The following is a 27,388-nucleotide window of genomic DNA, read 5'->3' on the forward strand; positions in this document are numbered from 1 at the left end:
TCAGAATGCTGAGTAAATATAATAAATCAGGGATAGTGACTGAAAGGTATTCTGGGGACAGTGGTGAAAAAGAAATATTTTAACATTTTTTTATTGTGGAAAATAACATATATACAAAAAAAAAAACCAAATTTCCAAGCACGCTTTAAACAAGTAGTTATAGAGCAGATTTTCAAGTTTGGTGTGGGTTATAGTTCCATGATTTTTCATTTTTTTCTTCTAGCTGCTCCGAGACACTGGAAATCAAAAGAAACATCAGTATATTCATTGAGCAGTCAAATTCATTTGTTAAATCCTCTCTTCTCTATTATACTATTCCTTCTTTTTTTTTCCTTTTTTGTGAAAAATAACATATACAAAGAAGCAATAAACTTCAAAGCACATCACAACAATTAGTTGTAAAACAGATTTCAGAGTTTGGTATGGGTTACAGTTGCACAATTTTAGGTATTTATTTCTAACTACTCTAAGGTACTGGAGAGTAAAATTTAGAAATATCAATATAGTGATTCAGCACTCATATTCATTTGTTAAACCCAGCTATCATTTGTTAGACTCCACCATCACCTTTGATCTTTCTCCTACTTCTTGAGGGTATTTGAACTATAGTTATGCTAACTTTTTCATGTTGGAAGAGGCTGTCAATAATAAATGATAGGGGAGTGGAACTAGTTGATGTTTTAGAAAGGCTGGCCCCTCTGCATTTCAGGTATCTGGTCCAGGACCCATCTGGAGGTTGGAAGTTTCTGGAAAGTTGCCCTAGTGCATGGAAACTTTGTAGAATCTTATATAGTACCCTACATAGTCTTTAGGATTGGCAGGAATGGTTTTGGTTGGGGTTTGACAAGTTTTGATAGTAGCAATGTCTAACTGAAGTTTGCCTAAGAGTGACCACCAGAATAGCCTCTCAGCTCTATTTAAACTCTTTCAGCCACTGATACCTTATTTGTTCCACTTGTTTTCCCCCTTTTGGTCAGGATAGAATTGTTGCTCCCACGGTGCCAGGGCCAGGCTCATCCCTGGTGATCATCTCCCATGCCACCAGGGAGACTTTCATCCCTGGATGTCACGTCCCATATAGGAGGGAGGGTAATGGTTTCACTTGCAGAGTTAGGCTTAGAAAGAGAGAGACCACATCTGAGCAACAAAAGAGATCCTCTGCAGGTGATTTAGGTAACTATAGATAGGCCAAGCTTCTCTGCTCCATACATAAGCATCACAAGAGCAAGCCTCAAAATCAAGGGCTTGACCTATTGATTTGGGTATCCCTAATGTTTGAAGCAGAAACCAGGTTTTCCCTGTTAGTAAAGTTTAATAGTTCCATATTGTTTCTCCCATCCCTCAATTTTTTTTTTTTTTATTATCTGCTTAATATACTCTGGGATGTATCTACACATTGCATTAAACTATACAGGATTAAAAGCTCTCATTTTTATTCTGGGATCCCAGTGTTTGGATTGTTTAAATGAACTATCCAGACAGAGTTAAATTATGTACTACCGAAAATTTAGGTTCTGGACAAATTTTATCCCTTTGGTCTCAAAGAGTAGGTGAAGTTCTAAAATGCAGGCAATGTCTTCTTTACCCTTGTATTCTGAATTACCTTAATCCCCACTTGATCGGCTTTGTTCTTATCCCTAAAGACCAGATTATACATGTATAAAACAGCCCCTCAAAATCCAGAAATAACAATTGCCGCTCCAGACTGAATGTAACTGCTATCAGAGCTTTCAATCTAGGCCTCAGTTTTCTTGTAAGTATTTTCTAAATGAGATCATACAATATTTGCTCTTTTGTTTCTGGCTTATTTTACCTCACCAAATGTCCCACATGTTCATTCATATCGTTGCTTGCCTTACAACTTTGTTCCTTTTTGTAGCAGCAGAATGTTTGATCATATGTATATACCATCACCAATCTACTTCTCAGTCAGTGTGTCTTTCAGCCATCTCTATCTGCTGGGCATCATGTATAATGACCAGAGCCAACAGTCCATCAATTTTAGATAATTTCATTGTTCCCAAGAGAAAGATAGCCAATAAATGCACCCTCACCAAATAGAAAATCTAAACCTCTCCCTAACTCTTGTCCCTCCCCCCATTATATACCCCTGGTATTGCTGTGGTACGGGTGGTGTTTTCCTGTTAATCCTAGCCCATAATATGCAATAGCATTTTCCCCCTATATCTCCAAGTTGTATACTCTTTGTACAAGATTCATATCTTTGTAGCAGTTATGCAAGAACTTATTTATAGTGGAACACATGGATCTATATAACCCCCTTCAATCATGCTCATCTTCAATATGGTAATATTACTTACAGACCCTGTAGTGAACTGCCTTCACTTCTATCTATTTGCTTACAATTAAGTTCAACCTCATTGGCTAAACTGTTCATCCATCTCAAGCTTCTGTGTATCTCTAGGTCCCATATATTCTATTATTATAAGCCTCTGATTTTACCTTTACCATTGTCATAAAAGTGGACTCAAACAGTATCTATCCTTTTATGTCTAGCTCATTTCACTCAACATTATGTTTTCAAAGCTTGTCCATCTTGTCATGTGGTTCAGGATGTCATTTTGTCTTACTGTTGCATAATATTCCATAGTATGTATATACCACATTTTATTAATCCACTCATCTGTTGATGGAGACTTTGATTGTTTCCATCTTTTGGCGATTATGAATAATGCTATGAATATTGGTGTGCAAATGTCTGTTTGTGTTACTGCTTTCAGCTCTTCTGGCTGTATACCAAGTAATGGTAATGTCAGGTCATAGGGCAACTCAATATTTAGTTTTCTAAGGAACCACCATGCTGTCTTCCATAATGGCTATACTGTTATACATTCCCACCAGCAGTGCATAAGTGTCCCAAGTTCTCCACATCCTCTCCAACATATGTAGTTTCCTGTTTAATAGAAGCCATTCTTATAGGCATGAGGTGGTGTTCTAGTTTACTAGCTGCTGGAATGCAATATACTAGAAACAGAATGACTTTTAAAAAGGGGAATTTAGTAAGTTGCTAGTTTACAGTTCGAAGCCTGAAAAAATGTCCCAATTAAAACAAGTCTATAGAAATGTCAAATCAAAGGCATCCATCTAGGGAAAGATACCTTGGTTCAAGAAAGCCAAGAAAGTTCAGAGTTTCTCTCTCAAGTGAGAAGAAACATAGTGAGAGTTTCTCTTTCAGCTGGAAAGGCACATGGTGAACATGGTCAGGGTTCCTCTCACATCTGGAAGGGCACATGGCGAACATGGCATCATCTGCTAGCTTTCTCTCCTGGCTTCCGGTTTCATGAAGCTCCTGGAAGGCGTTTTCCTTCTTCATCTCTAAAGGTCACTGGCTCATGGACTCTCTGCTTTGTGGTGCTGCAGCATCTTCTGCTCTCTCCAAATTTCTCTCTTTCTCCAAAATGTTACTTCTTTTACAGGACTTCAGAAACTAATCAAGACCCACCCAAATGGGTGGAGACATGTCATCACCTAATCCAGCTTAACAACCACTCTTGATTAAATCACGTCTCCAGGGAAATGATCTGAGTATAGTTTCAAACATACAGTATTGAATAGGGATTATTCTGCCTTTGTGAAATGGGATTTAGATTAAAACATGGCTTTTCTAGGGGACATACATCCTTTCAAACTAGCCTAGGTGGTATCTCATTGTAGTCTTGATCTGCATTTTCCTTAAAATGGCAGTGAACATCTCTTCATGTGCTTTTTAGCCGTCTGTATCTGCTCTTTAGAAAAAATGCCTATTCATATCTTTAGCCCACTTGAAAATTGGGTGACTTGTTCTTTTGTTGTTGAGTTGTATGATTTCTTTTTATATACAGAATGTCAAACCTTTATCTGATGTGTTATTTCCAAATATTTTCACTCATTGGGTTAGCTGTCTCTTCACCTTTTGACAAAGTCTTTTCAGGTGCAGAAGTATTTGATTTTGAAGAGTTCCTATTTCTTTATTTTTTTTCTTTGTTGTTTGTGCTTTGTGTGTAAAGTTTAGGAAGCTACCTCCTGTCACTAGGTCTTGAAGATATTTCCCTACATTTTCTTCTGCGAGCTTTATGGTACTGGTTCTTATATTTAGGTGTTTGATCCAGTTTGAGTTAAATTTTGTATAGGGTGTAAGGTAAGGGTCCTCTTTCATTATTTTGGCTATTGATACCCAGTTTTCCCATACCCATTTATTGAAAAGACTTTTATCCCAGTTTGGTGGATTTGGGGGCCTTGTTGAAGATCAATCGACCATAGATTTGATGTTCTATTTTTGTGCTCTCAATTCGATTCCATTGGTCAATACTTCTATCTTTCTGCCAGTACCATGTAGCTTTGTATTAAGTTTGAAAATGAGAAAGTGTTAATCTCCCACTTGATTCTTCTATTTTTAGGATGCTTATAGCTATTTGAGGTCTCTTTCCCTTCCAGATGAATTTGGTAACTAGAAATAAAAAACTGAGAACATGAAAACAATTGAGAAAATCAACAAAACCAGAAGTTGGTTCTATGAGAAAATCAATAAGATTGATGGACCCTTAGAAAGGTTGACAAAAGAAAGAGAGGATGCAAATAAATAAAATCAGAAATAGAAGAGGAGACATAACCACTGACCCCACAGAAATAAAGGAAGTAATGAGAGATTCTATGAAGAACTTTATGCTAATAAATTCAACAATTTAGATGAAATGGACAACTTTGTAGAAAGGCATGAACAACCAACATTGACTCAAGAAGAAATAGACGACCTCAGCAAACTGATCACAAGTAAAGAAATTGAATCAGTCATCAAGAAGCTCCCCAAAAAAGAAAAGTCTAGGACCACATGGCTTCACATGTGAATTCTACCAGACATTCCAGAAAGAATTAGTACCAATCCTGCTCAAACTCTTCAAAAAAATTGAAGAGGAGGGAAAACTACCTAACTTATTCTATGAAGCCAACATCACCCTCATACCAAAGCCAGACAAAGGTATTACAAAAAAAGAAAACTACAGACCAATCTCTCTAATGAATATTGATGCAAAAATCCTCAACAAAATTCTAGCAAATTGAATCCAGCAGCGCATTAAAAGAATTATACACCATGACCAAGTAGGATTCATCCCAGGTATGCAAGGATGGTTCAACATAAGAAAATCAATTAATGTAATGCACCATATCAACAAATCAAAGTAGAAAAACCACGTGATCATCTTGATTGATGCCAAAAAGGCATTTGACAAAATTCAACATCCTTTCCTGTTGAAAACACTTCAAAGGACACGAATAGAAGGGAACTTCCTCAAAATGATAAAGGGAATATATGAAAAACCCACAGCTACATCATCCTCAGTGGCATTTAGATTTCCCTTTTAGCACTGCCTTTTCCTTTGCTGAATCCCATAAATTTTGATATGTTGTGTTTTCATTTTCATTTGCCTCGAGATATTTACTGATTTCTCTTTTAATTTCTTCCTTGACCCACTGGTTGTTTAAGAGTATGTTGTTGAGCCTCCACATATTTGTGAATTTTCTGGCACTCTGCCTATTATTGATTTCCAACATCATTCCTTTATGATCTGAGAAAGTGTTTTGTATGATTTCAATCTTTTTATATTTATTGAAACTTGCTTTGTGACCCAGCATATGTTCTATCCTTGAGAATGATCCATGAGCACTTGAGAAAAAGGTGTATCCTGCTGTTGTGGGGTGCAATGTTCTATAAATGTCTGTTAAGTCTACCTCATTTATTGTATTATTCAAATTCTCTGCTTCTTTATTAATCCTCTGTCTAGATGTTCTGTCCATTGATGAGAGTGGGGAACTGAAGTCTCCAACTATTATGATAGATGTGTCTATTTCTCTTTTCAGTGTTTTCCTCATGTATTTTGGAGCATTCTGGCTTGGTGCATAAATATTTATGATTGTAATGTCTTATTGTTGAATTGTTCCTTTTATTAGTAGATAGTGTCCTTCTTTGTCTCTTTTAACTGTTTTACATTTGAAGTCTAATTTGTAGGATATTAGTATAGCTACTCCTGCTCTATTTTGATTGTTATTTGCATGAAATATCTTTTCCCAACCTTTCTCTTTCAACCTACGTTTATCCTTGGATCTAAGATATGTTTCCTGGAGACAGCATATAGATGGGTCCTGTTTTTTAATCCATATTGCCCATCTATGTCTTTTGATTGGGGAATTTAATCCGTTAACAGTATTATTACTGTACGAGTAGTATTTTCTTCTACCATTTTGGCTTTTGGCTTTTCTATGTCATGTCTAATTTTCCTTCTTTTTACCTTTACTGATAGTCTTCATTTCTATACTCTTTCACCACACCACTCTCTCCTGTCTTTTCGAATCTGCCTCTAATGCTCTCTTTATTATTTCTTGCAGAGCCAGTCACTTGGTCACAAATTCTCTCAGTGATTTTTTTGTCTGAAAATGTTTTAATTTCTCCCTAATTTTTGAAGGACAATTTTGCTGGATATAGAATTCTTGGTTGGCAGTTTTTCTCTTTTAGTAATTTAAATATATCATCCCACTGTCTTCTTGCCTCCATGGTTTCTGCTGAGAGATCTGCGCAGTCTTATTGGGCTTCCCTTGTATGAGATGGATTGCTTTTCTCTTCCTGCTTTCAAGATTCTCTCTTTCTCTGTGACATCTGATATTCTAATTAGTAAGCCTCTTGGAGTATGTCTATTTGGATCTATTCTCTTTGGGGTATGCTCCACTTCTTGGATCTGTAATTTTAAATCTTTCATAAGAGTTAGGAAATTTTCAGTGATAATTTCCTCCATTAGTTTTTCTTCTTCTTTTCTCTCCTCTTCTCCTTCTGGGACACCCACAACATGTATATTCATGCACTTCATGTTGTCATTCAATTCCCTGAGTCCCTGCTCATATTTTTCCATTCTTTTCCCTATATTTTCTTTTGCTTGTCAGATTTCAGATGTTCTGTCCTCCAGTTCACTAATCCTATCTTCTGCCTCTTGAAATCTGACGTTGTAAGTTTCCATTGTTTTTTTTCATCTCTTCTACTGTGCCTTTCATTCCCGTAAGTTCTGTGATTAGTTTTTTCAGGCTTTCGATTTCTTCTTTTTGCTCATTTCTTGCATTCCTTATATCCTCCCTCAGTTCATTGATTTGATTTTTGATGAGATTTTCCATGTCTGTTCGAACATTCTGAATTAATTGTTTCAACTCCTGTACCTCATTTGAATTGTTGGTTTGTTCCTTTGACTGGGCCATGTCTTCATTTTTCCTAGTGTGATTCGTTATTTTTTGCTGGTATCTATGCATTTAATTACCTTAATTAGTTTTTTCTGGAGATTGTTTTCATTTCTTTTACCTAGGATTTTCTTGCTGGATGACTTTGTGGTCTATCTGTTCTTTGACATTCAGTTGAGCTTACTCTGGACCACTAGCTTAGTTTTGTTTAACAGAGGAGAATTTTTCAGTTCTTGTTTTACCCTCCTGTATGGTGTCTTTTTCCCCAACACTTAGGAGGGTCTACTTAGGTATTATAGTCCCCAGCCAGATTTTCCCAGACCAAACGGGCCTCCTGTTAGGAGGAAAGAGTCACCTGCATCAGTTTTCCCTGAGGGTGAGACCCAGCAGGTTGAGAGACTTTCCTGTGAAGTCTCTGGACTCTGTGTTTTTCCTGTCCTGCCCAGTGTGTGGCTCTTGTCTGCTTGCGGGTCCCACCAGCATAAGGTGATGTGGTACCTTTGACTTCAGCAGACTCTCCATGGGTTCTGGGGGGACTTGCAGCCGGTCCAGCTGGTCCAGACTGGGGTACGCTGTGTGTCTGGTCACTGACGTGGCCCCAGAAATTTTTCTGTACTGTTCCTGGCTATTTAGTTGCTGTTCTGGAGGATGAACTAAATCCCACACCTGGCTAAGCTGCCATCTGGTCACTCTCCTGGATTATATTTTTTAATCCATTCTGCCAATCTGTATCTTTTAAGTGGTAACTTTAGTATGTTAACATTGAAATTTACTACTGTGAAAGCATTTTTTGAGTCTACCATCTTGTCTTTTGGATTTTATGTATGAGATCTATATATTCTTTTCCATCTTTCTCTTTTTAACCTTTAAGTTGCCCTTACTGATACTCTTCAGTTCTGTGCCCTGTTCCAGACCTCACTCTCTTGTCTTTTTTTTAGTATTTATTCTAGAGCTGGTTTCTTGTCGACAGATTCATTCAGCATTTGTTTGTCTGTGAAAATTTTAATCTCTCCCTCAGCTTTGTAGGATAATTTAGCTGGGTATAGAATTCTGGCTGAAAGTCTTTTCTTTCAGTATCTTAAATATATCATACCAGCCCACGCCCCGCAGCAGCCGACCCACCCGCCCTCCTCTCCCCTCTTTCTTTGTCCGCCGGCCCGCCGCGCGGCGCCCACGCCCCGCAGCAGCCGACCCGCCCGCCCTCCTCTCCTCTCTTCCGCCTTCACCAACTTCTCCACCACCGGTTCGACAGCCTTGCCACCCTCACCTTTCCTCCTCCAGAAGAGCTACTGGGGGAGTGTAGACAACACAGAGCATCTCCCGGAGCCACGACGGAGATCAAAGGGACGGCGTACCCCATCCTGGAACGGCTGACTGTCTGGGGGAACCAGCTCCGGTGAGATCACCGAGGGGCGCGGGCTTTCCTGGGTGGGACGGCAAGCGGCTGGAGTCCCTCCCTTCCTCCTTCCCAGGCCAGCTGGCAGAATTGGACAGGTGGTCACCTTGGGCCGCGGCGGCTGGCGCCCCCACCACGCGAGGCCCCCCGGACCAACTGAGAGAGTTGGGTCGGAAATCCCCAGACTGCGGAGAACAGTGACTGGGGGGTCCCTTCCAAACACGTGACTCCCCGGTCCGGCTGGGAACAGTGCACTCTCCCGGGCTGTGACAGCTGGTGCCCTCCCGCCCCGCTTGGCGCCCCAGGCCGACTAGGTAATTTGGTCAGACGCTCTCCCGTGCTGCGGCGGCCGGCGACCCTCCCCGCGTTTGGAACCCCGGACCGGCTGGCACTCTTCCAAGATGCTTCGGCTGCCGAACCTCCCCTATGGCGAGAATTTTCCAAAGTTAAAGGACCCACAGCAACTTTCACTGGTGGAACCCGTAGACAAACATGTGCCACGAGCGCCACCTACTGGGCAGGATAAGAAAAGCAGAACCCAGAGATTTCACAGAAAAATCTTTCAACCTGTGGGGTCCAACACCCAGGGAAATCTGACTAAATGCCCAGACGCCAGCAGAAGATAACGGATCACGCTCAGAAAATTGAAAATATGGCCCAGTCAAAGGAACAAACCAATAGTTCAAATGCGATACAGGAGCTGAAACAACTAATGCTGAATATACGAACAGAAATGGAAAACCTCTTCAAAAACGAAATCGATAAATTGAGGGAAGACATGAAGAAGACATGGGCTGATCAAAAAGAAGAAATAGAAAAACTGAAAAGACAAATCACAGAGCTTATGGAAGTGAAGGATAAAGTAGAAAAGATGGAAAAAACAATGGATACCTACAATGACAGATTTAAAGAGACAGAAGATAGAATTAGTGATTTGGAGGATGGAACATCTGAATTCCAAAAAGAAACAGAAACTATCCGGAAAAGAATGGAAAAATTTGAACAGGGTATCAGGGAACTCAAGGACAATGTGAACCGCACAAATATACGTGTTGTGGGTGTCCCAGAAGAAGAGAAGGGAAAAGGAGGAGAAAAACTAATGGAAGAAATTATCACTGAAAATTTCCCAACTCTTATGAAAGACCTAAAACTACAGATCCAAGAAGTGCAGCGCACCCCAAAGAGAATAGACCCAAATAGGCGTTCCCCAAGACACTTACTAGTTAGAATGTCAGAGGTCAAAGAGAAAGAGAGGATCTTGAAAGCAGCAAGAGAGAAGCAATCCATCACATACAAAGGAAACCCAATAAGACTATGTGTAGATTTCTCAGCAGAAACCATGGAAGCTAGAAGACAGTGGGATGATATATTTAAGTTACTAAAAGAGAAAAACTGCCAACCAAGACTCCTATATCCAGCAAAATTGTCCTTCAAAATTGAGGGAGAAATTAAAACATTCTCAGACAAAAAGTCACTGAGAGAATTTGTGACCAAGAGACCAGCTCTGCAAGAAATACTAAAGGGAGCACTAGAGTCAGATACAGAAAGACAGAAGAGAGAGGCATGGAGAAGAGTGTAGAAAGAAGGAAAGTCAGATATGATATATATAATAAAAAAGGCAAAATGGTAGAGGAAAATATTATCCAAACAGTAATAACTCTAAATGTTAATGGACTGAATTCCCCAATCAAAAGACATAGACTGGCAGAATGGATTAAAAAACAGGATCCTTCTATATGCTGTCTACAGGAAACACATCTTAGACCCAAAGATAAATATAGGTTGAAAGTGAAAGGTTGGGAAAAGATATTTCATGCAAATAACAACGAGAAAGAGCAGGAGTGGCTATACTAATATCCAACAAATTAGACTTCAAATGTAAAACAGTTAAAAGAGACAAAGAAGGACACTATATACTAATAAAAGGAACAATTAAACAAGAAGACATAACAATCATAAATATTTACGCACCGAACCAGAATGCCCCAAAATACGTGAGGAATACACTGCAATCACTGAAAAGGGAAATAGACACAAATACCATAATAGTTGGAGACTTCAATTCCCCACTCTCATCAATGGACAGAACATCTAGACAGAGGATCAATAAAGAAATAGAGAATCTGAATATTACTATAAATGAGCTTGACTTAACAGACATTTGTAGGACATTACATCCCACAACAACAGGATACACCTTTTTTTCAAGTGCTCATGGATCATTCTCAAAGATAGACCATATGCTGGGTCACAAAGCAAGTCTTAACAAATTTAAAAAGATTGAAATCATACACAACACTTTTTCGGATCATAAAGGAATGAAGTTGAAAATCAATAATAGGCGGAGTGCCAGAAAATTCACAAATACATGGAGGCTCAACAACACACTCTTAAACAACAAGTGGGTCAAAGAAGAAATTGCAAGAGAAATTAGTAAATACCTAGAGGCGAATGAAAATGAAGACACAACATATCAAAACTTATGGGACGCAGCAAAGGCAGTGCTAAGAGGGAAATTTATTGCCCTAAATGCCTTTATCAGAAAAGAAGAAAAGGCAAAAATGCAGGAATTAACTGTCCACTTGGAAGAACTGGAGAAAGAACAGCAAACTAATCTCAAACCAAGAAAAGGAAAGAAATAACAAAGATTAGAGCAGAAATAAATGAAATTGAAAACATGAAAACAATAGAGAAAATCAATAAGGCCAGAAGTTGGTTCTATGAGAAAATCAATAAGATTGATGGGCCCTTAGCAAGATTGACAAAAAGAAGAAGAGAGAGGATGCAAATAAATAAGATCAGAAATGGAAGAGGAGATATAACTACTGACCTCACAGAAATAAAGGAGGCAATAACAGGATACTATGAACAACTTTATGCTAATAAATACAACAATTTAGATGAAATGGACGGGTTCCTGGAAAGACATGAACAACCAACTTTGACTCAAGAAGAAATAGATGACCTCAACAAACCAATCACAAGTAAAGAGATTGAATTAGTCATTCAAAAGCTCCCTAAAAAGAGAAGTCCAGGACCAGATGGCTTCACATGTGAATTCTATCAAACATTCCAGAAAGAATTAGTACCAACTCTCCTCAAACTCTTCAACATAATCGAAGTGGAGGGAAAACTACCTAATTCATTCTATGAAGCCAACATCACCCTCATACCAAAACCAGGCAAAGATATTACAAAAAAAGAAAACTACAGGCCGATCTCTCTAATGAATACAGATGTAAAAATCCTCGGTAAAATTCTAGCAAATCATATCCAACAACACATTAAAAGAATTATACATCATGACCAAGTAGGATTCATCCCAGGTATGCAAGGATGGTTCAACATAAGAAAATCAATTAATGTAATACACCACATCAACAAATCAAAGCAGAAAAATCACATGATCATCTCAATTGATGCAGAGAAGGCATTTGACAAGATTCAACATCCTTTCCTGTTGAAAACACTTCAAAAGATAGGAATACAAGGGAACTTCCTTAAAATGATAGAGGGAATATATGAAAAACCCACAGCTAATATCATCCTCAATGGGGAAAAATTGAAAACTTTCCCCCTAAGATCAGGAACAAGACAAGGATGTCCACTATCACCACTATTATTCAACATTGTGTTGGAAGTTCTAGCCAGAGCAATTAGACAAGAAAAAGAAATACAAGGCATCAAAATTGGAAAGGAAGAAGTAAAACTATCACTGTTTGCAGACGATATGATACTATACGTAGAAAACTTGGAAAAATCCACAACAAAATTACTAGAGCTAATAAATGAGTACAGCAAAGTAGCAGGCTACAAGATCAACATTCAAAAATCTGTAGCTTTTCTATACACTAGTAATGAACAGGCTGAGGGGGAAATCAAGAAACGAATCCCATTTACAATCGCAACTAAAAGAATAAAATACCTAGGAATAAATTTATCCAAAGAGACAAAAAACCTATATAAAGAAAACTACAAAAAACTGCTAAAAGAAATCACAGAAGACTTAAATAGATGGAAGGGCATACCGTGTTATGGATTGGAAGACTAAATATAATTAAGATGTCAATCCTACCTAAACTGATCTACAGATTCAATGCAATACCAATCAAAATCCCAACAACTTATTTTTCAGAATTAGAAAAACCAATAAGCAAATTTATCTGGAAGGGCAGGGTGCCCCGAATTGCTAAAAACATCTTGAGGAAAAAAAACAAAGCTGGAGGTCTAGCGATGCCGGACTTTAAGGCATATTATGAAGCCACAGTGGTCAAAACAGCATGGTATTGGCATAAAGATAGATATATCGACCAATGGAATCGAATAGAGTGCTCAGATATAGACCCTCTCATCTATGGACATCTGATCTTTGATAAGGCAGTCAAGCCAACTCACCTGGGACAGAACAGTCTCTTCAATAAATGGTGCCTAGAGAACTGGATATCCATATGCAAAAGAATGAAAGAAGACCCATATCTCACACCCTACACAAAAGTTAACTCAAAATGGATCAAAGATCTAAACATTAGGTCTAAGACCATAAAACAGTTAGAGGAAAATGTAGGGAGATATCTTATGAATCTTATAATTGGAGGCAGTTTTATGGACCTTAAACCTAAAGCAAGAGCACTGAAGAAACAAAGAAAGAAATGGGAACTCCTCAAAATTAAACACTTTTGTGCATCAAAGAACTTCATCAAGAAAGTAGAAAGACAGCCTACACAATGGGAGATAATATTTGGAAATGACATATCAGATAAAGGTCTAGTATCCAGAATTTATAAAGAGATTGTTCAACTCAACAACAAAAAGACAGCCAACCCAATTACAAAATGGGAAAAAGACTTGAATAGATACCTCTCAGAAGAGGAAATACAAATGGCCAAAAGGCACATGAAGAGATGCTCAATGTCCCTGGCCATTAGAGAAATGCAAATCAAAACCACAATGAGATATCATCTCACACCCACCAGAATGGCCATTATCAACAAAACAGAAAATGACAAGTGCTGGAGAGGATGCGGAGAAAGAGGCACACTTATCCACTCTTGGTGGGAATGTCAAAGGGTGCAACCACTGTGGAAGGCAGTTTGGCGGTTCCTCAAAAAGCTGAATATAGAATTGCCATACGACCCAGCAATACCATTGCTAGGTATCTACTCAAAGGACTTAAGGGCAAAGACACAAACGGACATTTGCACACCAATGTTTATAGCAGCGTTATTTACAATTGCAAAGAGATGGAAACAGCCAAAATGTCCATCAACAGAAGAATGGCTAAACAAACTGTGGTATATACATACGATGGAATATTATGCAGCTTTAAGACAAGATAAACTTATGAAACATGTAATAACATGGATGGACCTAGAGAACATTATCCTGAGTGAGTCTAGCCAAAAACTAAAGGACAAATACTGTATGGTCCCACTGATGTGAACCGACATTCGAGAATAAACTTGGAATATGTCATTGGTAACAGAGACCAGCAGAAGTTAGAAACAGGGTAAGATAATGGGTAATTGGAGCTGAAGGGATACAGACTGTGCAACAGGACTAGATACAAAAACTCAAAAATGGACAGCACAATAATACCTAATTGTAAAGTAATCATGTTAAAACACTGAATGAAACTGAAAAAAAAATATATATATATATATCATACCACTGCCTCTTCACTTCCATAGTACCAAGTTGAGTAGCCCGAACTCAGCCTTTCTCATTTCATTTGTAGGTAGTAGATTGTTTTGCTGTTGCCCCTTTCAGGAGTTTCTGCTTCTCTTCAGCATTTGGCAGACTGATTAGTATGTGTCTTGAGGAAGGCATATTTGGATTTATCCTATTTGGAGTTCATTGAACTTCTTTGATTTGCAAATTTGTGTCCTTTATAAGGGTTGGGAAGTTTTACCCCATTATATCCCCAACTTATCTTTCTAGCCCTTTACTCTTCTCCTTCTGGGATACCAGCAATTTTTATATTTGTGTGCTTTGTTTTGTCCATTATTTCCCTGAGATGCAATTCAAATTTTTCCATCTTTTTTGCCATTTTCTCTTTTCTGTGTTCAAAATCAGTTGCCATGTCCTCTATTTCACTTATTCTTTTTTTCTACCTCTTCAAAGATGCTGTTGCATGTTTCTAATATATCTTTTATTTAGTCTGCTGTACCTTTAATCTCTGTGATATCTGCTATTTTTTCTATATATTCTTTCAAATTCCCCTTTATGCTTTCTAGTGTCTTTTTTATCTCCTTTTTGTCATTAGCCATCCCATTGATTTTATTCAGTAGTTATATGAGCATCTTTGATTAGTCTTCCAAATTCTGTCTCTTCCAGTATTTTAATTTGGTCATTAGGCTGGGCTATGTCTGCGTCTGCATCATGATATGCTTAGTGATCTTGTGTTGCCTTTGAGGCATGTAAATCACTTGATAGGGTTACTTTGGGCATTGATTTCCTTTAGTGGGCTAAAGCTTTGTATCTGCAGGATGGATGTGAAGCAGGATGCGGGGCAGAACAGTTCAGTGATGGGTTGCAGCACAGATAAACCAAGGGTTGGGATGCTATGCTGGCACCTGTGATCCTGGAGTACAGGGTGAGGGGTTGTGGAAGTGCAGTGCGGGGGCTGTGAGGACTAGGTGCAGCTCAGCTAGGCCTTGGAATGCAGGAGCACAGCCCAGTGTTGGGGACACAGTGGGAGGTGGATGGGGGTGCTGAGCAGATGCACGGGGGCTGGTTCTCAGCCAGGATATGTGTCGACATGTTGAATATGGGTGTCATTGGTATCAGGGTGTGGTGTATGTGGCCCAGAGGTCAGGGCACAGGAAGGGCAGGGCGTGGGTGTTTCTTTGCTCAGGTGGAGGGCTTCAGAGGGCTTGAGATGCAGATGTGCAAGTGTGTAGGGGCAGGGCAGAGGTCATGGGGGTTGCAGGACATGGGTCAGGGGTGGGTGATGTTGGATGGGTGGGGCTCTGGCACAGGTATTCAGGCATGGGGGCCAGGGTTTGGGGCAGGGGTACATGTAGCACAGGGTAGGCTTTATAGCACAGATGCAAAAGTGAGTAACTGCCAGATATGGGAGCAGGATGCTATGCCGGGGAGTAGGGCAAGGGTGTGGACATGTGCGGAGTAAGGGGTTGTGGTACAGGGGTTAAGAGTTTGGTGCACTGATCCGTGGGCACCCAGCTGATAGGATGTGCTGTGAACATGAGCAGATCTTTGAGCAGCAACTTTATATTGGGGCAAAAGAATGTCAAATTTATATTGCCAGCTCCTAGGAGTGAGAAACAATCAATATGTTTGTTTTTTGCTGTCAATAAACAACTGAAAGTAATGTGATAGACGTCTACCAGTCATTTTCTAAACATCTAACTTAATCCTTGCAATTACTATGTGTCTACAGTAACTAGTAGAGTGGTTTTTAGCATAGACTCTGTCTGGATGAAGAACTGAAAGTTACAGAAGTTAATAATTTGTAGTCATAGTAGAACTAGACTCAAATCAAACCCTGATCTGTCTGGCACTAAGCCTATTCTATAAACACTGTGCTCTGCTAATTATAGTAGCATTCCCTGAAGGAGTGAGGAGAAGGTAGTAGAGAGTTAAAGTCAGGAAGGCTTACGTGTTCTTACCATACTTATAATAGCTATAGTCCTGTAGGAAATATAGACATGTCCTTTATTGTTTTGACTGATCTGTTGTGTATTAGTCATGTAGTAAATTTATTTTATGTGGTTAGTATTGCATATTATGAAGCATTTATCTGCTCATAGTTTTTGCTAATGGGTAGTTTTTCTTTCCATCAGTTCATTGGGACCAAATGCGTTGATGACAATAGGGTCTGCGGCATCAGTGAAACGAAAAGAGTCTTCCCATAGCTCAGCGCAATCAAAAGAAAAGAAGAAAAAGAAATCTGCACTTGATGAAATCATGGAGGTATGGTTTAGGGATTGACTATTGAATCTTTAGCAGTTAGAGGAATGACATAATTCAAACCTTAGGAAAATTAAATAGATTTCCAATTTTTAGATTAACATAAAATTATAAAAATTTGTATATATTATTTTAGGATTAACAAGTCTAGCTACAGTTCCATCTGAAGATATAGAGTTGATGCCCCCTCCACATAGGTTTATTTTCTAGCCTAAAGTGCTGTCACTGTAACTCTCGATGCAGTTATGGTCAGTAGAGTTTAAATAGAAGTTGATAATTGAAGGTAGAAATGAAAGTTTTTATCACCTTCTGTGGTTCTTTGTGATTGGGACCCTCCATGGGTCCCCTCCTTCCTCAGATCTTTTTCCTCTAACCTCAGAATCTATTGCATCTCCCACTCATCCCTCCTAGGTAGTAAGAGAAGGCAATGAAATCTTTTTATTTATCCTGATGGCTAAATTTAACCTGATGACTAATTTGCTTAATAAAACTGCCAAGACTGAAAATCTGCTTATCTGGGTTGGGGCCATATTTTGGCTCTAAATCTACTGGAAACTGTAGAGTAGTTGTGCAGAAAGTTCTTAAAATACTCCTTTCTCCCTTTGTACACGTAGCCTTTATCGTTGAATTCATAAAGTAAGTGAAAGAGAAGAGGAGTTACAGAAGAAGAGAAAGAATAAATAAATAAATGAAGCTAACTTTTCTGCCTTTAAGATCATTTTCTTTAGTTTCCCTAGTCCTCTTCCTTAATTATTCATTCTCCCATTACCGAGTGTTCATGCAATAGAGGTCAGTCTAAAAAGCTTAGAGTATAATACAAGAGTACACTGTGGAATGTTATCCCTCAATCATTTAACAAATATTAATTGAGTAGCTACTATGTGCTAGACATTGTGCAAGGTCCAAGATGGAGGAAACAGTTCCCATTGTCATGTAGCTTTCATTCTAGTGAGAAAAATATACAGTAAGCAAGTGAATGAATAAATAAGTAATTATAGAATGCTAAGTGCTGAGGAGGTATGAGAGTGGGAGATGCTTGTGAAAAGCTGCTATAGCAGAAAAGAGCCTGACTGTAATGAAGATCTGAAGGGAAATTTGCTGACAGGCATAGTGAGGAGGGAGGGGAGAGTGGTTGGAGATAAGGTTAGAGTAAGAAATAGGGGCATAACCACAGAGGGTCTTATATGCCATGAATTCAAAGTGAATAGAAATCCGGACCCAGCTGCTTTGAATATAATACATGGTATATTTGGACTACTATTTTTTCACATTTGAAATTGGAAGATTTGGAATGAAGTTTAGAATTAACCAAGGGTTAACTTTGGTTAGTTGAGAAAGTAAATAACATCAGAGGTGGCAATCATGGCTAGACACCACATTTTTCTTTTGGCCACCCTTGTAGTTACATTTCTCTTGGTTGTATTTTTCCTCAACTTCATTCATGATCCCTTTTATTATCAAACAGTTTCAAATTACCCCGGACTGTTACTCATAAACTATGCTCTGCTACCTTGATATTAAGTATGATAATTTTTGTCTGTGAAATACATCACATTTTTAGCTCATCATAGTCACAGGGGAAGAGGCAGGAAGAGAATAGCTTAGAGGTTTTTGGATTAGTTTTAATTCTGAATTTTTTAAAAATCAAAAATTAGTTTTAAATAACTCTTATCTGTATTTATCAGCAAATTATAGTATCAGTGTTTTTATGGTAGTGTTTTGCTTAATATAATGGCATTTGAAATACATTGAGGATTTTACAGAGAATTTTATGAATATCTTATGTGTTCTATAGATTGAAGAAGAAAAGAAAAGAAGTGCCAGAACAGACTATTGGTTACAGCCCGTAAGTTTGCATCTGGAGCACCTTAAGCCCCAAATCTGTGTTTAAGTGAATGAGTTAAATAGTGTTTGACATAAATAACTAAATTTCTCAAATATATGTAAATTATATAAATAGATTTATAACTTAAATGAACTTCCTTCCCATATAATCCTTTGGTTGTTTTTTGGGGGGTGTGGGTGGTATGTGTGCCAGAAATCGAACCCAGGTCTTCCTCATGGCAGGCAAGCATTCTACCCCTATTTGATCTTTTAATATTGGTTTCACCTATATTGGAGAGTTATTTCATGTTTAGGCCTTGAGTCTAGTGATAAATCAGTTTATGGACACCTTGAATTGAGTATCATAATTATATGTATTTTGGAAGTCTGAAATTATTTTTATTATTTTTTGCTATAAGATGAAGGGCTATGTTTTCAGAAATGGGAATAAATGGTAGAATTGTAAATGTCATGGTATTCATCTTCAACTTCTAGCTTATTGAACTTAGGATATCTATTAGGTACTATGTAGGAAAAAAAGCAGGTTTTAATTTTACAAATGCAAGGATGTTTTATATTTTATTGCTTATTTATTGTTTTTATTATTTTAAATTATTACTTATTAATGCTCTGTTTGAACTTACTGAAATGTGAAGTTTTTATAAAACTTTCAAGTGCCTTATTCTTTTTTTAATTTTATTAATTAAAAAAATTACAAGAAACAAACATTCCCAATACATACACTCAGCAATTCACAATCACATAGTTGCATATTCATCATCATGATCATTTCCCAGAACATTAGTATCAATTCAGAAAAAGAAATAAAAAGACAACAGAAAAATATAACAAACAGAAAAAAAAAAAAATTTCCAGGCCATACCCCTTACTGATCCCTTTCATTGATAACTAGCATTTCAAAGTAAATCTCTTTTAACATTTGTTCCCCCTATTATTTATTTTTATTCCATATGTTCCTCTCATCTGTTGACAAGGTAGATAAAAGGAGCATCAGACACAAGGTTTTCATAATCACACAGTCACATTGTGAAAGCTATATCATTATACAGTCATCATCAAGAAACATGGCTTCTGGAACACAGCTCTACATTTTCAGGCAGTTCCCTCCAGCCTCTCCATTACATCTTGGATAACAAGGTGATATCTACTTAATGCATAAGAATAACCTCCAGGATAACCTCTGGACTCTGTTTGGAATCTCTCAGCCATTGACACTTTGTCTCATTTCCCTCTTCCCCCTTTTGGTCGAGAAGGTTTTCTCAATCATTTGATGCTGGGTCTAAGCTCATTCTAGGGTTTTTCTCAATCCCTTGATGCTGAATCTCACCTCATTCTGGGATTTCTGTCCCACGCTGCCAGGAAGATCCATACCCCTGGTAGTCATGTCCCACGTAGACAGGGGGAGGGTGGTGAGTCTGCTTGCTGTGTTGGCTGGAGAGAGAGGCCACATCTGAGCAACAAAAGAGGTTCTCTTGGGGGTGACTCTTAGGCTTAATTTTAAGTAGGCTTGACCTATCCCCTGTGGGGTTAAGTTTCATAGGAACAAACCCCAAGATTGGGGGCTCAGCCAATAGCGTTAGTTGTCCACACTGCTTGTGAAAATATCAAGAATTCAACTTGGGGAAGTTGAGTTTTCCCCCGTTCTCACCATTCCCCGAAGGGGACTTTGCAAATGCTTTTCCACTCACTGATCAAATCACTCTGGGATTCATCAGGGCATCACCTGGACACACCAACAAAATCTCATGTCCTATACAAAGTTCCATGTACTTAAGGTGTTCAGTCAACTATCTACATAAGTTATATTAGGAGATGCACTAGTCAAAGTATAGATTTGTATCAAATAAACATTTTTTGCTTTAGTCTCACACATTAGTTGAAATGTTAAAATATTAAATACCGTCTATTTTCAGCACACTGCAGTAATGACATTCTTTTATTCTTCCTCATGCAAAAACGTTTTTTAAATTTGTACATTTAGTCACTATCACTATGCACTCCGGGCATTCCTAGATTACACCATCTCAATCTTTATCATCTATCTTTCTTTGTGATTTCTTTATGCCCCCTCTCCTCCCTCTATCATTCTCATATGCAGCTTCATTCAGTGTTTTAACATAATTGTATTACAGTTAGGTAATATTGTGCTGTCCATTTCTGAGTTTTTATATTCAGTCCTGTTGCACTATCTGTACCCTTCAGCTCCAATTACCCAATATCTTACCCTATTTCTATCTCCTGACGGTCTCTGTTACCAAAGAAATATTCCAAATTTATTCACTAATGTCAGTTCATATCAGTGAGACCATACAGTATTTGTCCTTTTGTTTCTGGCTAATCACACTCAGCAAAATGTCCTTAAGGTCCATCCATGTTGTTACATACTTCATAACTTTATTCTGTCTTACAGCTGCATAATATTCCATCTTATGTAAATGTCAGTTTGTTTAGCCAACTGTCTGTTGATGGACATTTTGGCTGTTTCCATCTTTTGGTAATCGTTAATATTGCTGCTAAAAACATTGGTGTGTAAATGTCCATTTGTGTCCTTGGCCTCATGTCCTTTGAGTAGAGACAGCATATAGATGGGTCCTGTTTTTTAATCCACTCTGCCAGATATGTCTTTTGATTGGAGAGTTTAATCCATTAACATTCAGTGTTATTACTACAGGGGTAGTACTTTCTTCTACTATTTTGCCTTCTGGATTTTATATGTCATATCTAATTTTCCTTCTTTTTACCTTTACTCATAGTCTTCCTTTCTACACTCTTCTCCACACCTCTCTCTTCTGTCTTCGTATCTGTCTCTAGTGTTTCCTTTAGTATTTCTTGCAGAGCTGGTCTCTTGGTCACAAATTCTCTCAGTGATTTTTTTGTCTGAAAATGTTTTCATTTCTCCCTCATTTTTGAAGGACAGTTTTGAAGGATATAGAATTCTTGGTTGGCAGTTTTTCTCTTTTAATAATTTAAATATATTATCCCACTGTCTTCTCGCCTCCATGGTTTCTGCTGAGAGATCTGCGCATAGTCTTATTGGGCTTCCCTTGTATGTGATGGATTGTTTTTCTCTTGCTGCTTTCAAGATCCTCTCTTTCTCTTTGACCTCTGACATTCTGATTATCAAATGTCTTGGAGTATGTCTATTTGGCTCTATTCTCTTTGGGGTACGCTGCACTTCTTGGATCTGTAATTTTAAGTCTGTCATAAAAGTTGGGAAATTTTCAGTGATAATTTCCTCCATTAGTTTTTCTCCTCCTTTTCCCTTCTCTTCTCCTTCTGGGACACCCACAACACGTATATTCATGCGCTTCATATTGTCTTTCAATTCCCTGAGTCCCTGCTCATAATTTTCCATTTTTTTCCCTATAGTTTCTGTTTCCTGTTGGATTTCAGATGTTCCATCCTCCAGTTCAGAAATCCTATGTTCTGTCTCTCGAAATCTACCATTGTAGGTTTCCATTGTTTTTTTCATCTCTTCTGCTGTGTCTTTCATTCCCATAAGTTCTGTGATTTGTTTTTTCAGACTTTCTTCTGAAAGTCTTCTTTTTGTTCTTTCCTTGCCTCCCTCAATTCATTGATTTGGTTTTTGATGAGGTTTTCCATGTCTGTTCGTACATTCTGAATTAATTGTTTCAGCTCCTATATGTCATTTGAATTGTTGGTTTGTTCCTTTGACTGGGCCGTATCTTCAGTTTTCCTAGTGTGATTTGTTATTTTTTGCTGGCGTCTAGGCATTTAATTACCTTAATTAGTTTATTCTGGAGATTACTCTCCCTTCTTTTATCTGGGGTTTTCTTGCTGGATGAATTTGTTGTCTGTCTGTTCTTTGACATTGTGGTCAGCTTTATCTGGATCTTTAGCTTAAGTTTTGTTTAACAGAGGAGAATTTTTCAGTTCTTGTTTTCTTGTTTCTTACCCTGCTTGTGTGGTGCCTTTCCACACACTTAGGAGGGTCTACTTAGATTTTATAGACCTCAGCCAGATTTTCCCAGACCAAACTGGCCTCCTATCAGCAGGAAAGAGTCACCTACGTCAGTTTTCCCTGAGGGTGAGACCCAGCAGGTTGAAAGACTTTCCTGTGAAGTCTCTGGACTCTGTTTTTCTTATCCTGCCCAGTATGTGGCGCTTGTCTGACTGCAGGTCCCACCAGCATATGATGCGGTACCTTGAACTTTGGCAGACTCTCCCTGCTGGGGGGGGTGGTGGTGGGGACAGAGGAGAAGTTGTAGGCTGGTTTTAATGGCTTCAAATTACCAAGCCCTGGTGTCTGAATTCCTGATGGAGGGATTCCACCTGGGTGGGGCTTCACCCCTCCCCTGGGAAAGGCACAAGCTCCAGATAAGCCCCCAAAAGAGCTCACTTCTGCCTGTGCCTGGGGCAGTTGCAGCCTGAAAAGTCCTGCCGCTGTATCCAGAGGCAGTCAAGCCTTTGTAGATACACAGCCACAAAAACCTCTGTGTCCTTTTTTTTTTTCCCCCTTTTTCTGTCAGTCCTGCCCCCTTGGTGCCGGGGCAGAAAATGAGCAACCTCCGCTTTGATCAGGTTCACCTAAGCTGGGGGCCTATTAGTAGTCAGAATTTGTTAATTAGTTCCACAATTGGTGTTTGATTGTGCCCAGTCCCTGCTGCTGTTAAAGTCCTTTCCTTTCCCCTCTGGGAAGTGTCCTGTGGGGGAGGGGCACTGTCTCCTGCAGCTTTGGGAACTCACAGTTCTGGGGGGTGCTCACAACTGGTCCAGCTGGTCCAGACTGGGGTACACTGTGTGTCCGATCACTATCATTGCTCCGGGAGCTGTTCTGTACTGTTTCTGGTTATTTAGTAGTTGTTCTGGAGGACGAACTAAAATGCGCCGGTTGTTAAGCCGCCATCTTGACCCTGAAGCTCCTTAGTTATTCTTAATGACATTGGGGGATGAAACATTGTGTATCATTTAGATAATTTTTGATTTGAGAAAAAAGTCTAATAATAACCTTAAAGGTTAAGAAGTTCAAAGTTCTAATTCAAGTCTTCAGTCATTCTGCCACTGCTTGAACATAATTTAGCTACCAAACTTTAGTTTTTGACCTTAAACATTTGGTAACATTTCTACCCAGTGAAAATGTGAAGGATCATGAAATAGATCCTCTAATATGGAAATATTTGGAAATAAAAAATAAGCTCTCCATGAATTATTTTGGTTGATTCACATAGCAGTCCTATAAGATAATTTTATTGTTATTGTTTCCATTTTATAGGTGAGGAAATTGAGACATAAAGTAATATAATTTTTCCTAAGGCCATTTAGTAAATGGTGAGCCAGTATTTCCTAGCAGTCTGATTCTATAGGTTGCATTCCCAACTCCTAAACAGTAGTGCCTCCTGATATGCATTAGTCAGCCTGATTCCCTGATCTATGAGTAGAAGTTTAGGTCCTTGTAAACATGAGAGAAGTTTCATGGAATGAAAAAATCTAATTTTCTTTCTTATAAAATTAGTAGAGACTTGTAGGGAAGAAACATCTATGAACTATTTGTTAGTGCTTTGTTTTCCCTGTCAGAGTAGCTGGTATTTGAATATTAATAGTTTTGTATATTGTTTATGAAAATATAACCAAGAATTTGGCTTAAAGTAATAGTTCTTAACCAGAATGTACTTCAGAATTTTCTGGAGACATTTTTTTCAAAATGCATGTGTTTTGCTACTACCCCAGTCCAGTCTTCTGGGGAGAAATGCTTGTTTTCACTAAGCTTCCAAAGTTATCCCTGGTTAAACACCATTGGTTTAAAGGGAAAAAGCAAGCATAAAACCAAAAAAGTAGAAGCAAAGTCTTTCCAAATTTTAATTAGTCCTGTAATTCTCTTCCCATTGACAATATTTTCAATTAAATTTAATTTTATATCTGATAATTTTCTTGTGTAAAAAATATTCTGATTTTTTATAGTTCCTCACTATTATGTTAAAAGCAAGAATCCGTTAATAGTGCCCTAGCAGCTCAACATGTCTCTTATTTTGAGGTGGGCAATGTGTTTGTTAAAATAACCAGCAGTCCACCAAGATAGACTTGTAGGGCTTTATTTTTTAAACTCAGAAAATAAATATTTTGAACATATCTGTTGTGGACAAGGGTCAGTAAGTTCCATGTTGTGATAAGTTGTCTTTGCATTACTAGAGTGTAAACCCATGAAGCTTATGAGAGATTTAGCCCAGAGATACTCTGGCTAAATCAGAAAGAGCTGTTTTGGCATTAATTTACTTCATTTAGAAAGTCTTAGTACAGTAGAGGCTTAAGAATAAGAAGAGAGCTAAGTCTTCTCTTGAAGATGTCTTTCTACTCTTAAATATCCTCCTCTCAAAGTTCTTACTAAATTTTTCTTAATATAATTTTTAGCATGGTTTAATGAAGTACTTGTGACTCTCTTGTACCTCTTTGTTTTGTTCACTTGAAGTAGCAAATACAAGCATCACTGTAGCCAACATAGCAATAAGACAAGCAATTTAATTTTCATTATCAGCCTTTAGAAAGTTAATCCAAATCAGGAAAACAATGATAAAGAAGCGAACTCAAAATTCATTAATATTAAACAAGCTAGATTTTATTTCTTTCCTATTTGAGAATTAGATGCTCAGAAGAAAATACTTTTAGCTAGAGCTAGGCTAAAGGAATCCTGTCTGTATCAAAAATAAAAGCATCATAACGAGAAAATAACATTGTGAAAAATGTCATTCCAAAGCTCAAAGACTTCAGTTCCTTGTAATTTCCTAGTGCGACTCTTGTGATCTGAGTTTTTATCAACAGTGAATACCAACAGTATGATATTCTTAGCACATTTCACTTCCTTGAATGGAAAGAGAAAGACGCTATGTATGAAGGACATGAATTAATAGAATTGAGATTTTATAGATAAAAATCATAGGTTTCCAGAAACTTTTAGTATAAAAAGCAGCCAGTGTATATACTCTATTTTTGGTAATTGTGTTGAATAAAAGAGGAGAAAGAAGAAATAAAGTATTACAAAGGAAATGTTTTACCATTGTTGGAAAGGCTTAAAACCTCATAATTTCTTATTTAGCAGAGCAATTTCATCTTACTATGACTTTTGATGAATGTGATTTAAAATGAAAGAATAAAATGGAAACAATAATTGTCTTTCCTTTTATCTTCATTTTTTTGTGTTGTTATTTACTAGGAAATTATTGTGAAAATTGTGACCAAAAAACTTGGAGAGAAATATCATAAGAAAAAAGCTATTGTTAAGGTAAGGGCATAAAGCTATAATGAAATTTGTGAGAAAAGCTGGTGGGTGGCTGAGGGAAGCTATTTTGATTCCTTGAAAATGAAGTCCTAGTAAAAAAGAGTGTTAAAGCTAATGCTCTTGATGGTTCTATAAAAAGCTATAGCTGAATTCAGAATTGATGAAGAAACATTTCATTTCCAAACTTAGTTTATACTTGACCTTGACCTCTTTTCTTCTTTGACAAATAATATGCCTGGCATTCCATTGTCATTTCTTGAAAAGAGAACTGTGTACATGCCTTGATAGTAGTTACGTCCCAGTATTTCGCCAATGTCTTTCTTGTGTTTTACTTTACAGACTCTTTTGGCTGCCCTAGGATTTTTTTTTAACTCTTTTTATTGTATAATATAAAATATATATAAACCAAAGGAAAAAAAAAGCAGTAATTTTCAAAGCACTCTTCCACAAGTAGTTAAAGAACAGATCCCAGAGTTTGTTATGGGTTACCATTCCCTCATCTCAGATTTTTCCTTCTAGCTGCTCTAGAACACTGGAGGCTTGACGGTATATATATATGTATTTTTTTTTATCATCACAATCGACTTTTATCCCCCCTTTTGTGAAAAATAGCATATATGCAAAACGCAATAAATTTCAAAACACATTGCAACAATTAGTTGTAGAACAGATTTCAGAGTTTGGTATGGGTTACAATTTCATAATTTTAGGTTTTTACTTCTAGCTGTTCTAAAATACTGGAGACTAAAAGAAATATCAATGTAATGATTCAGCTGTCATACTCAATTTGTTAAACCCTACATTCTCTGTATAACTCCACTATCACCTTTGATCTTTCTTCCACTCTTTAGCGGTATGTGGGCTATGACCATTCTAACTTTTTCATGTTGGAAGGGGCTGTTGATAATATGGGATGGGGGATAGAACTAGTTGATGTTCTGGAGAGTCTGGCTTCTCTGCATTTCAGGACTTATCTGGTTCAGGGACCCATCTGGAGGTTGTAGGTTTCTGGGAAGTTACCCCAGCGCGTGGAACCTTCATAGAATCTTATATATCACCCTAGGTGTCCTTTAGGATTGGTGGAATAGTTTTGATTGGGGTTTGGCAAGTTATGGTAGGTAGCAATGTCTAACTGAAGCTTGTGTAACAGTCACCTCCAGTGTAGCCTCTCAACTCTATTTGAACTCTCTCAGACACTGATACCTTATTTGTTACACTTTTTTGCCCCCGTTTGGTCAGAATGGCATTGTTGATTCCATGGTGCCAGGGCCAGACTCATCCCTGGGGGTCATCTCCCATATCTCAGGGAGACTCACCCCTGGATGTCATGTCCCATGTAGGGGGAGGGCAACAGTTTCACTCACAGAATTAGGCTTAAAGAAAATGAGGCCACATCTGAGCAACAAGAGGTCCTCCAGAAGTAGCTCTTAGGCATGCCTATAGGTAGGCTAAGCTTTTCTAATATATACATAAGCTTCACAAGAGCAAGCCTCAAGATCAAGGTATCCCCTGATCTGGGTATCCCTGGTGTTTGACACACTATCTGGGGTTCCCTGGTGGTAAAGTTTAATAGGTCCATGTTTTTCTCCCAACCCTCGAAGGACTTTGCCAATACTTTTTGATTATGTGCTTAATATACTCTGGGGTGTTTCCAGGCATTACATTAAGCTATACAGGATTAAAATCCCTCATTCTTATTCTGGGATCCTAGTGTTTGGATTGTTTAAATGATCTATCCACACAGTTTGAGTTAAATTATGTACTATAGAAAA

The 27,388-nt window shown here is 38.0% G+C and overlaps 1 protein-coding gene across 1 annotated transcript in view; it reads left to right on the forward strand.

The window, feature by feature from the left end:
- Window positions 1–27,388, forward strand: part of KIN (Kin17 DNA and RNA binding protein) — a 77,128-nt gene that overhangs the window by 43,596 nt on the left and 6,144 nt on the right. Inside the window, exons 8-10 of the mRNA XM_077169460.1 lie at window positions 16,414–16,543; window positions 18,336–18,386; window positions 25,551–25,619. Of these exons, the coding sequence (XP_077025575.1) occupies window positions 16,414–16,543; window positions 18,336–18,386; window positions 25,551–25,619 (250 nt within the window). The remainder of the gene's footprint in view (window positions 1–16,413; window positions 16,544–18,335; window positions 18,387–25,550; window positions 25,620–27,388) is intronic.

The sequence above is a fragment of the Tamandua tetradactyla genome, chromosome 7 (assembly GCF_023851605.1).
Source record: "Tamandua tetradactyla isolate mTamTet1 chromosome 7, mTamTet1.pri, whole genome shotgun sequence".
Taxonomy (NCBI): domain Eukaryota; kingdom Metazoa; phylum Chordata; class Mammalia; order Pilosa; family Myrmecophagidae; genus Tamandua; species Tamandua tetradactyla.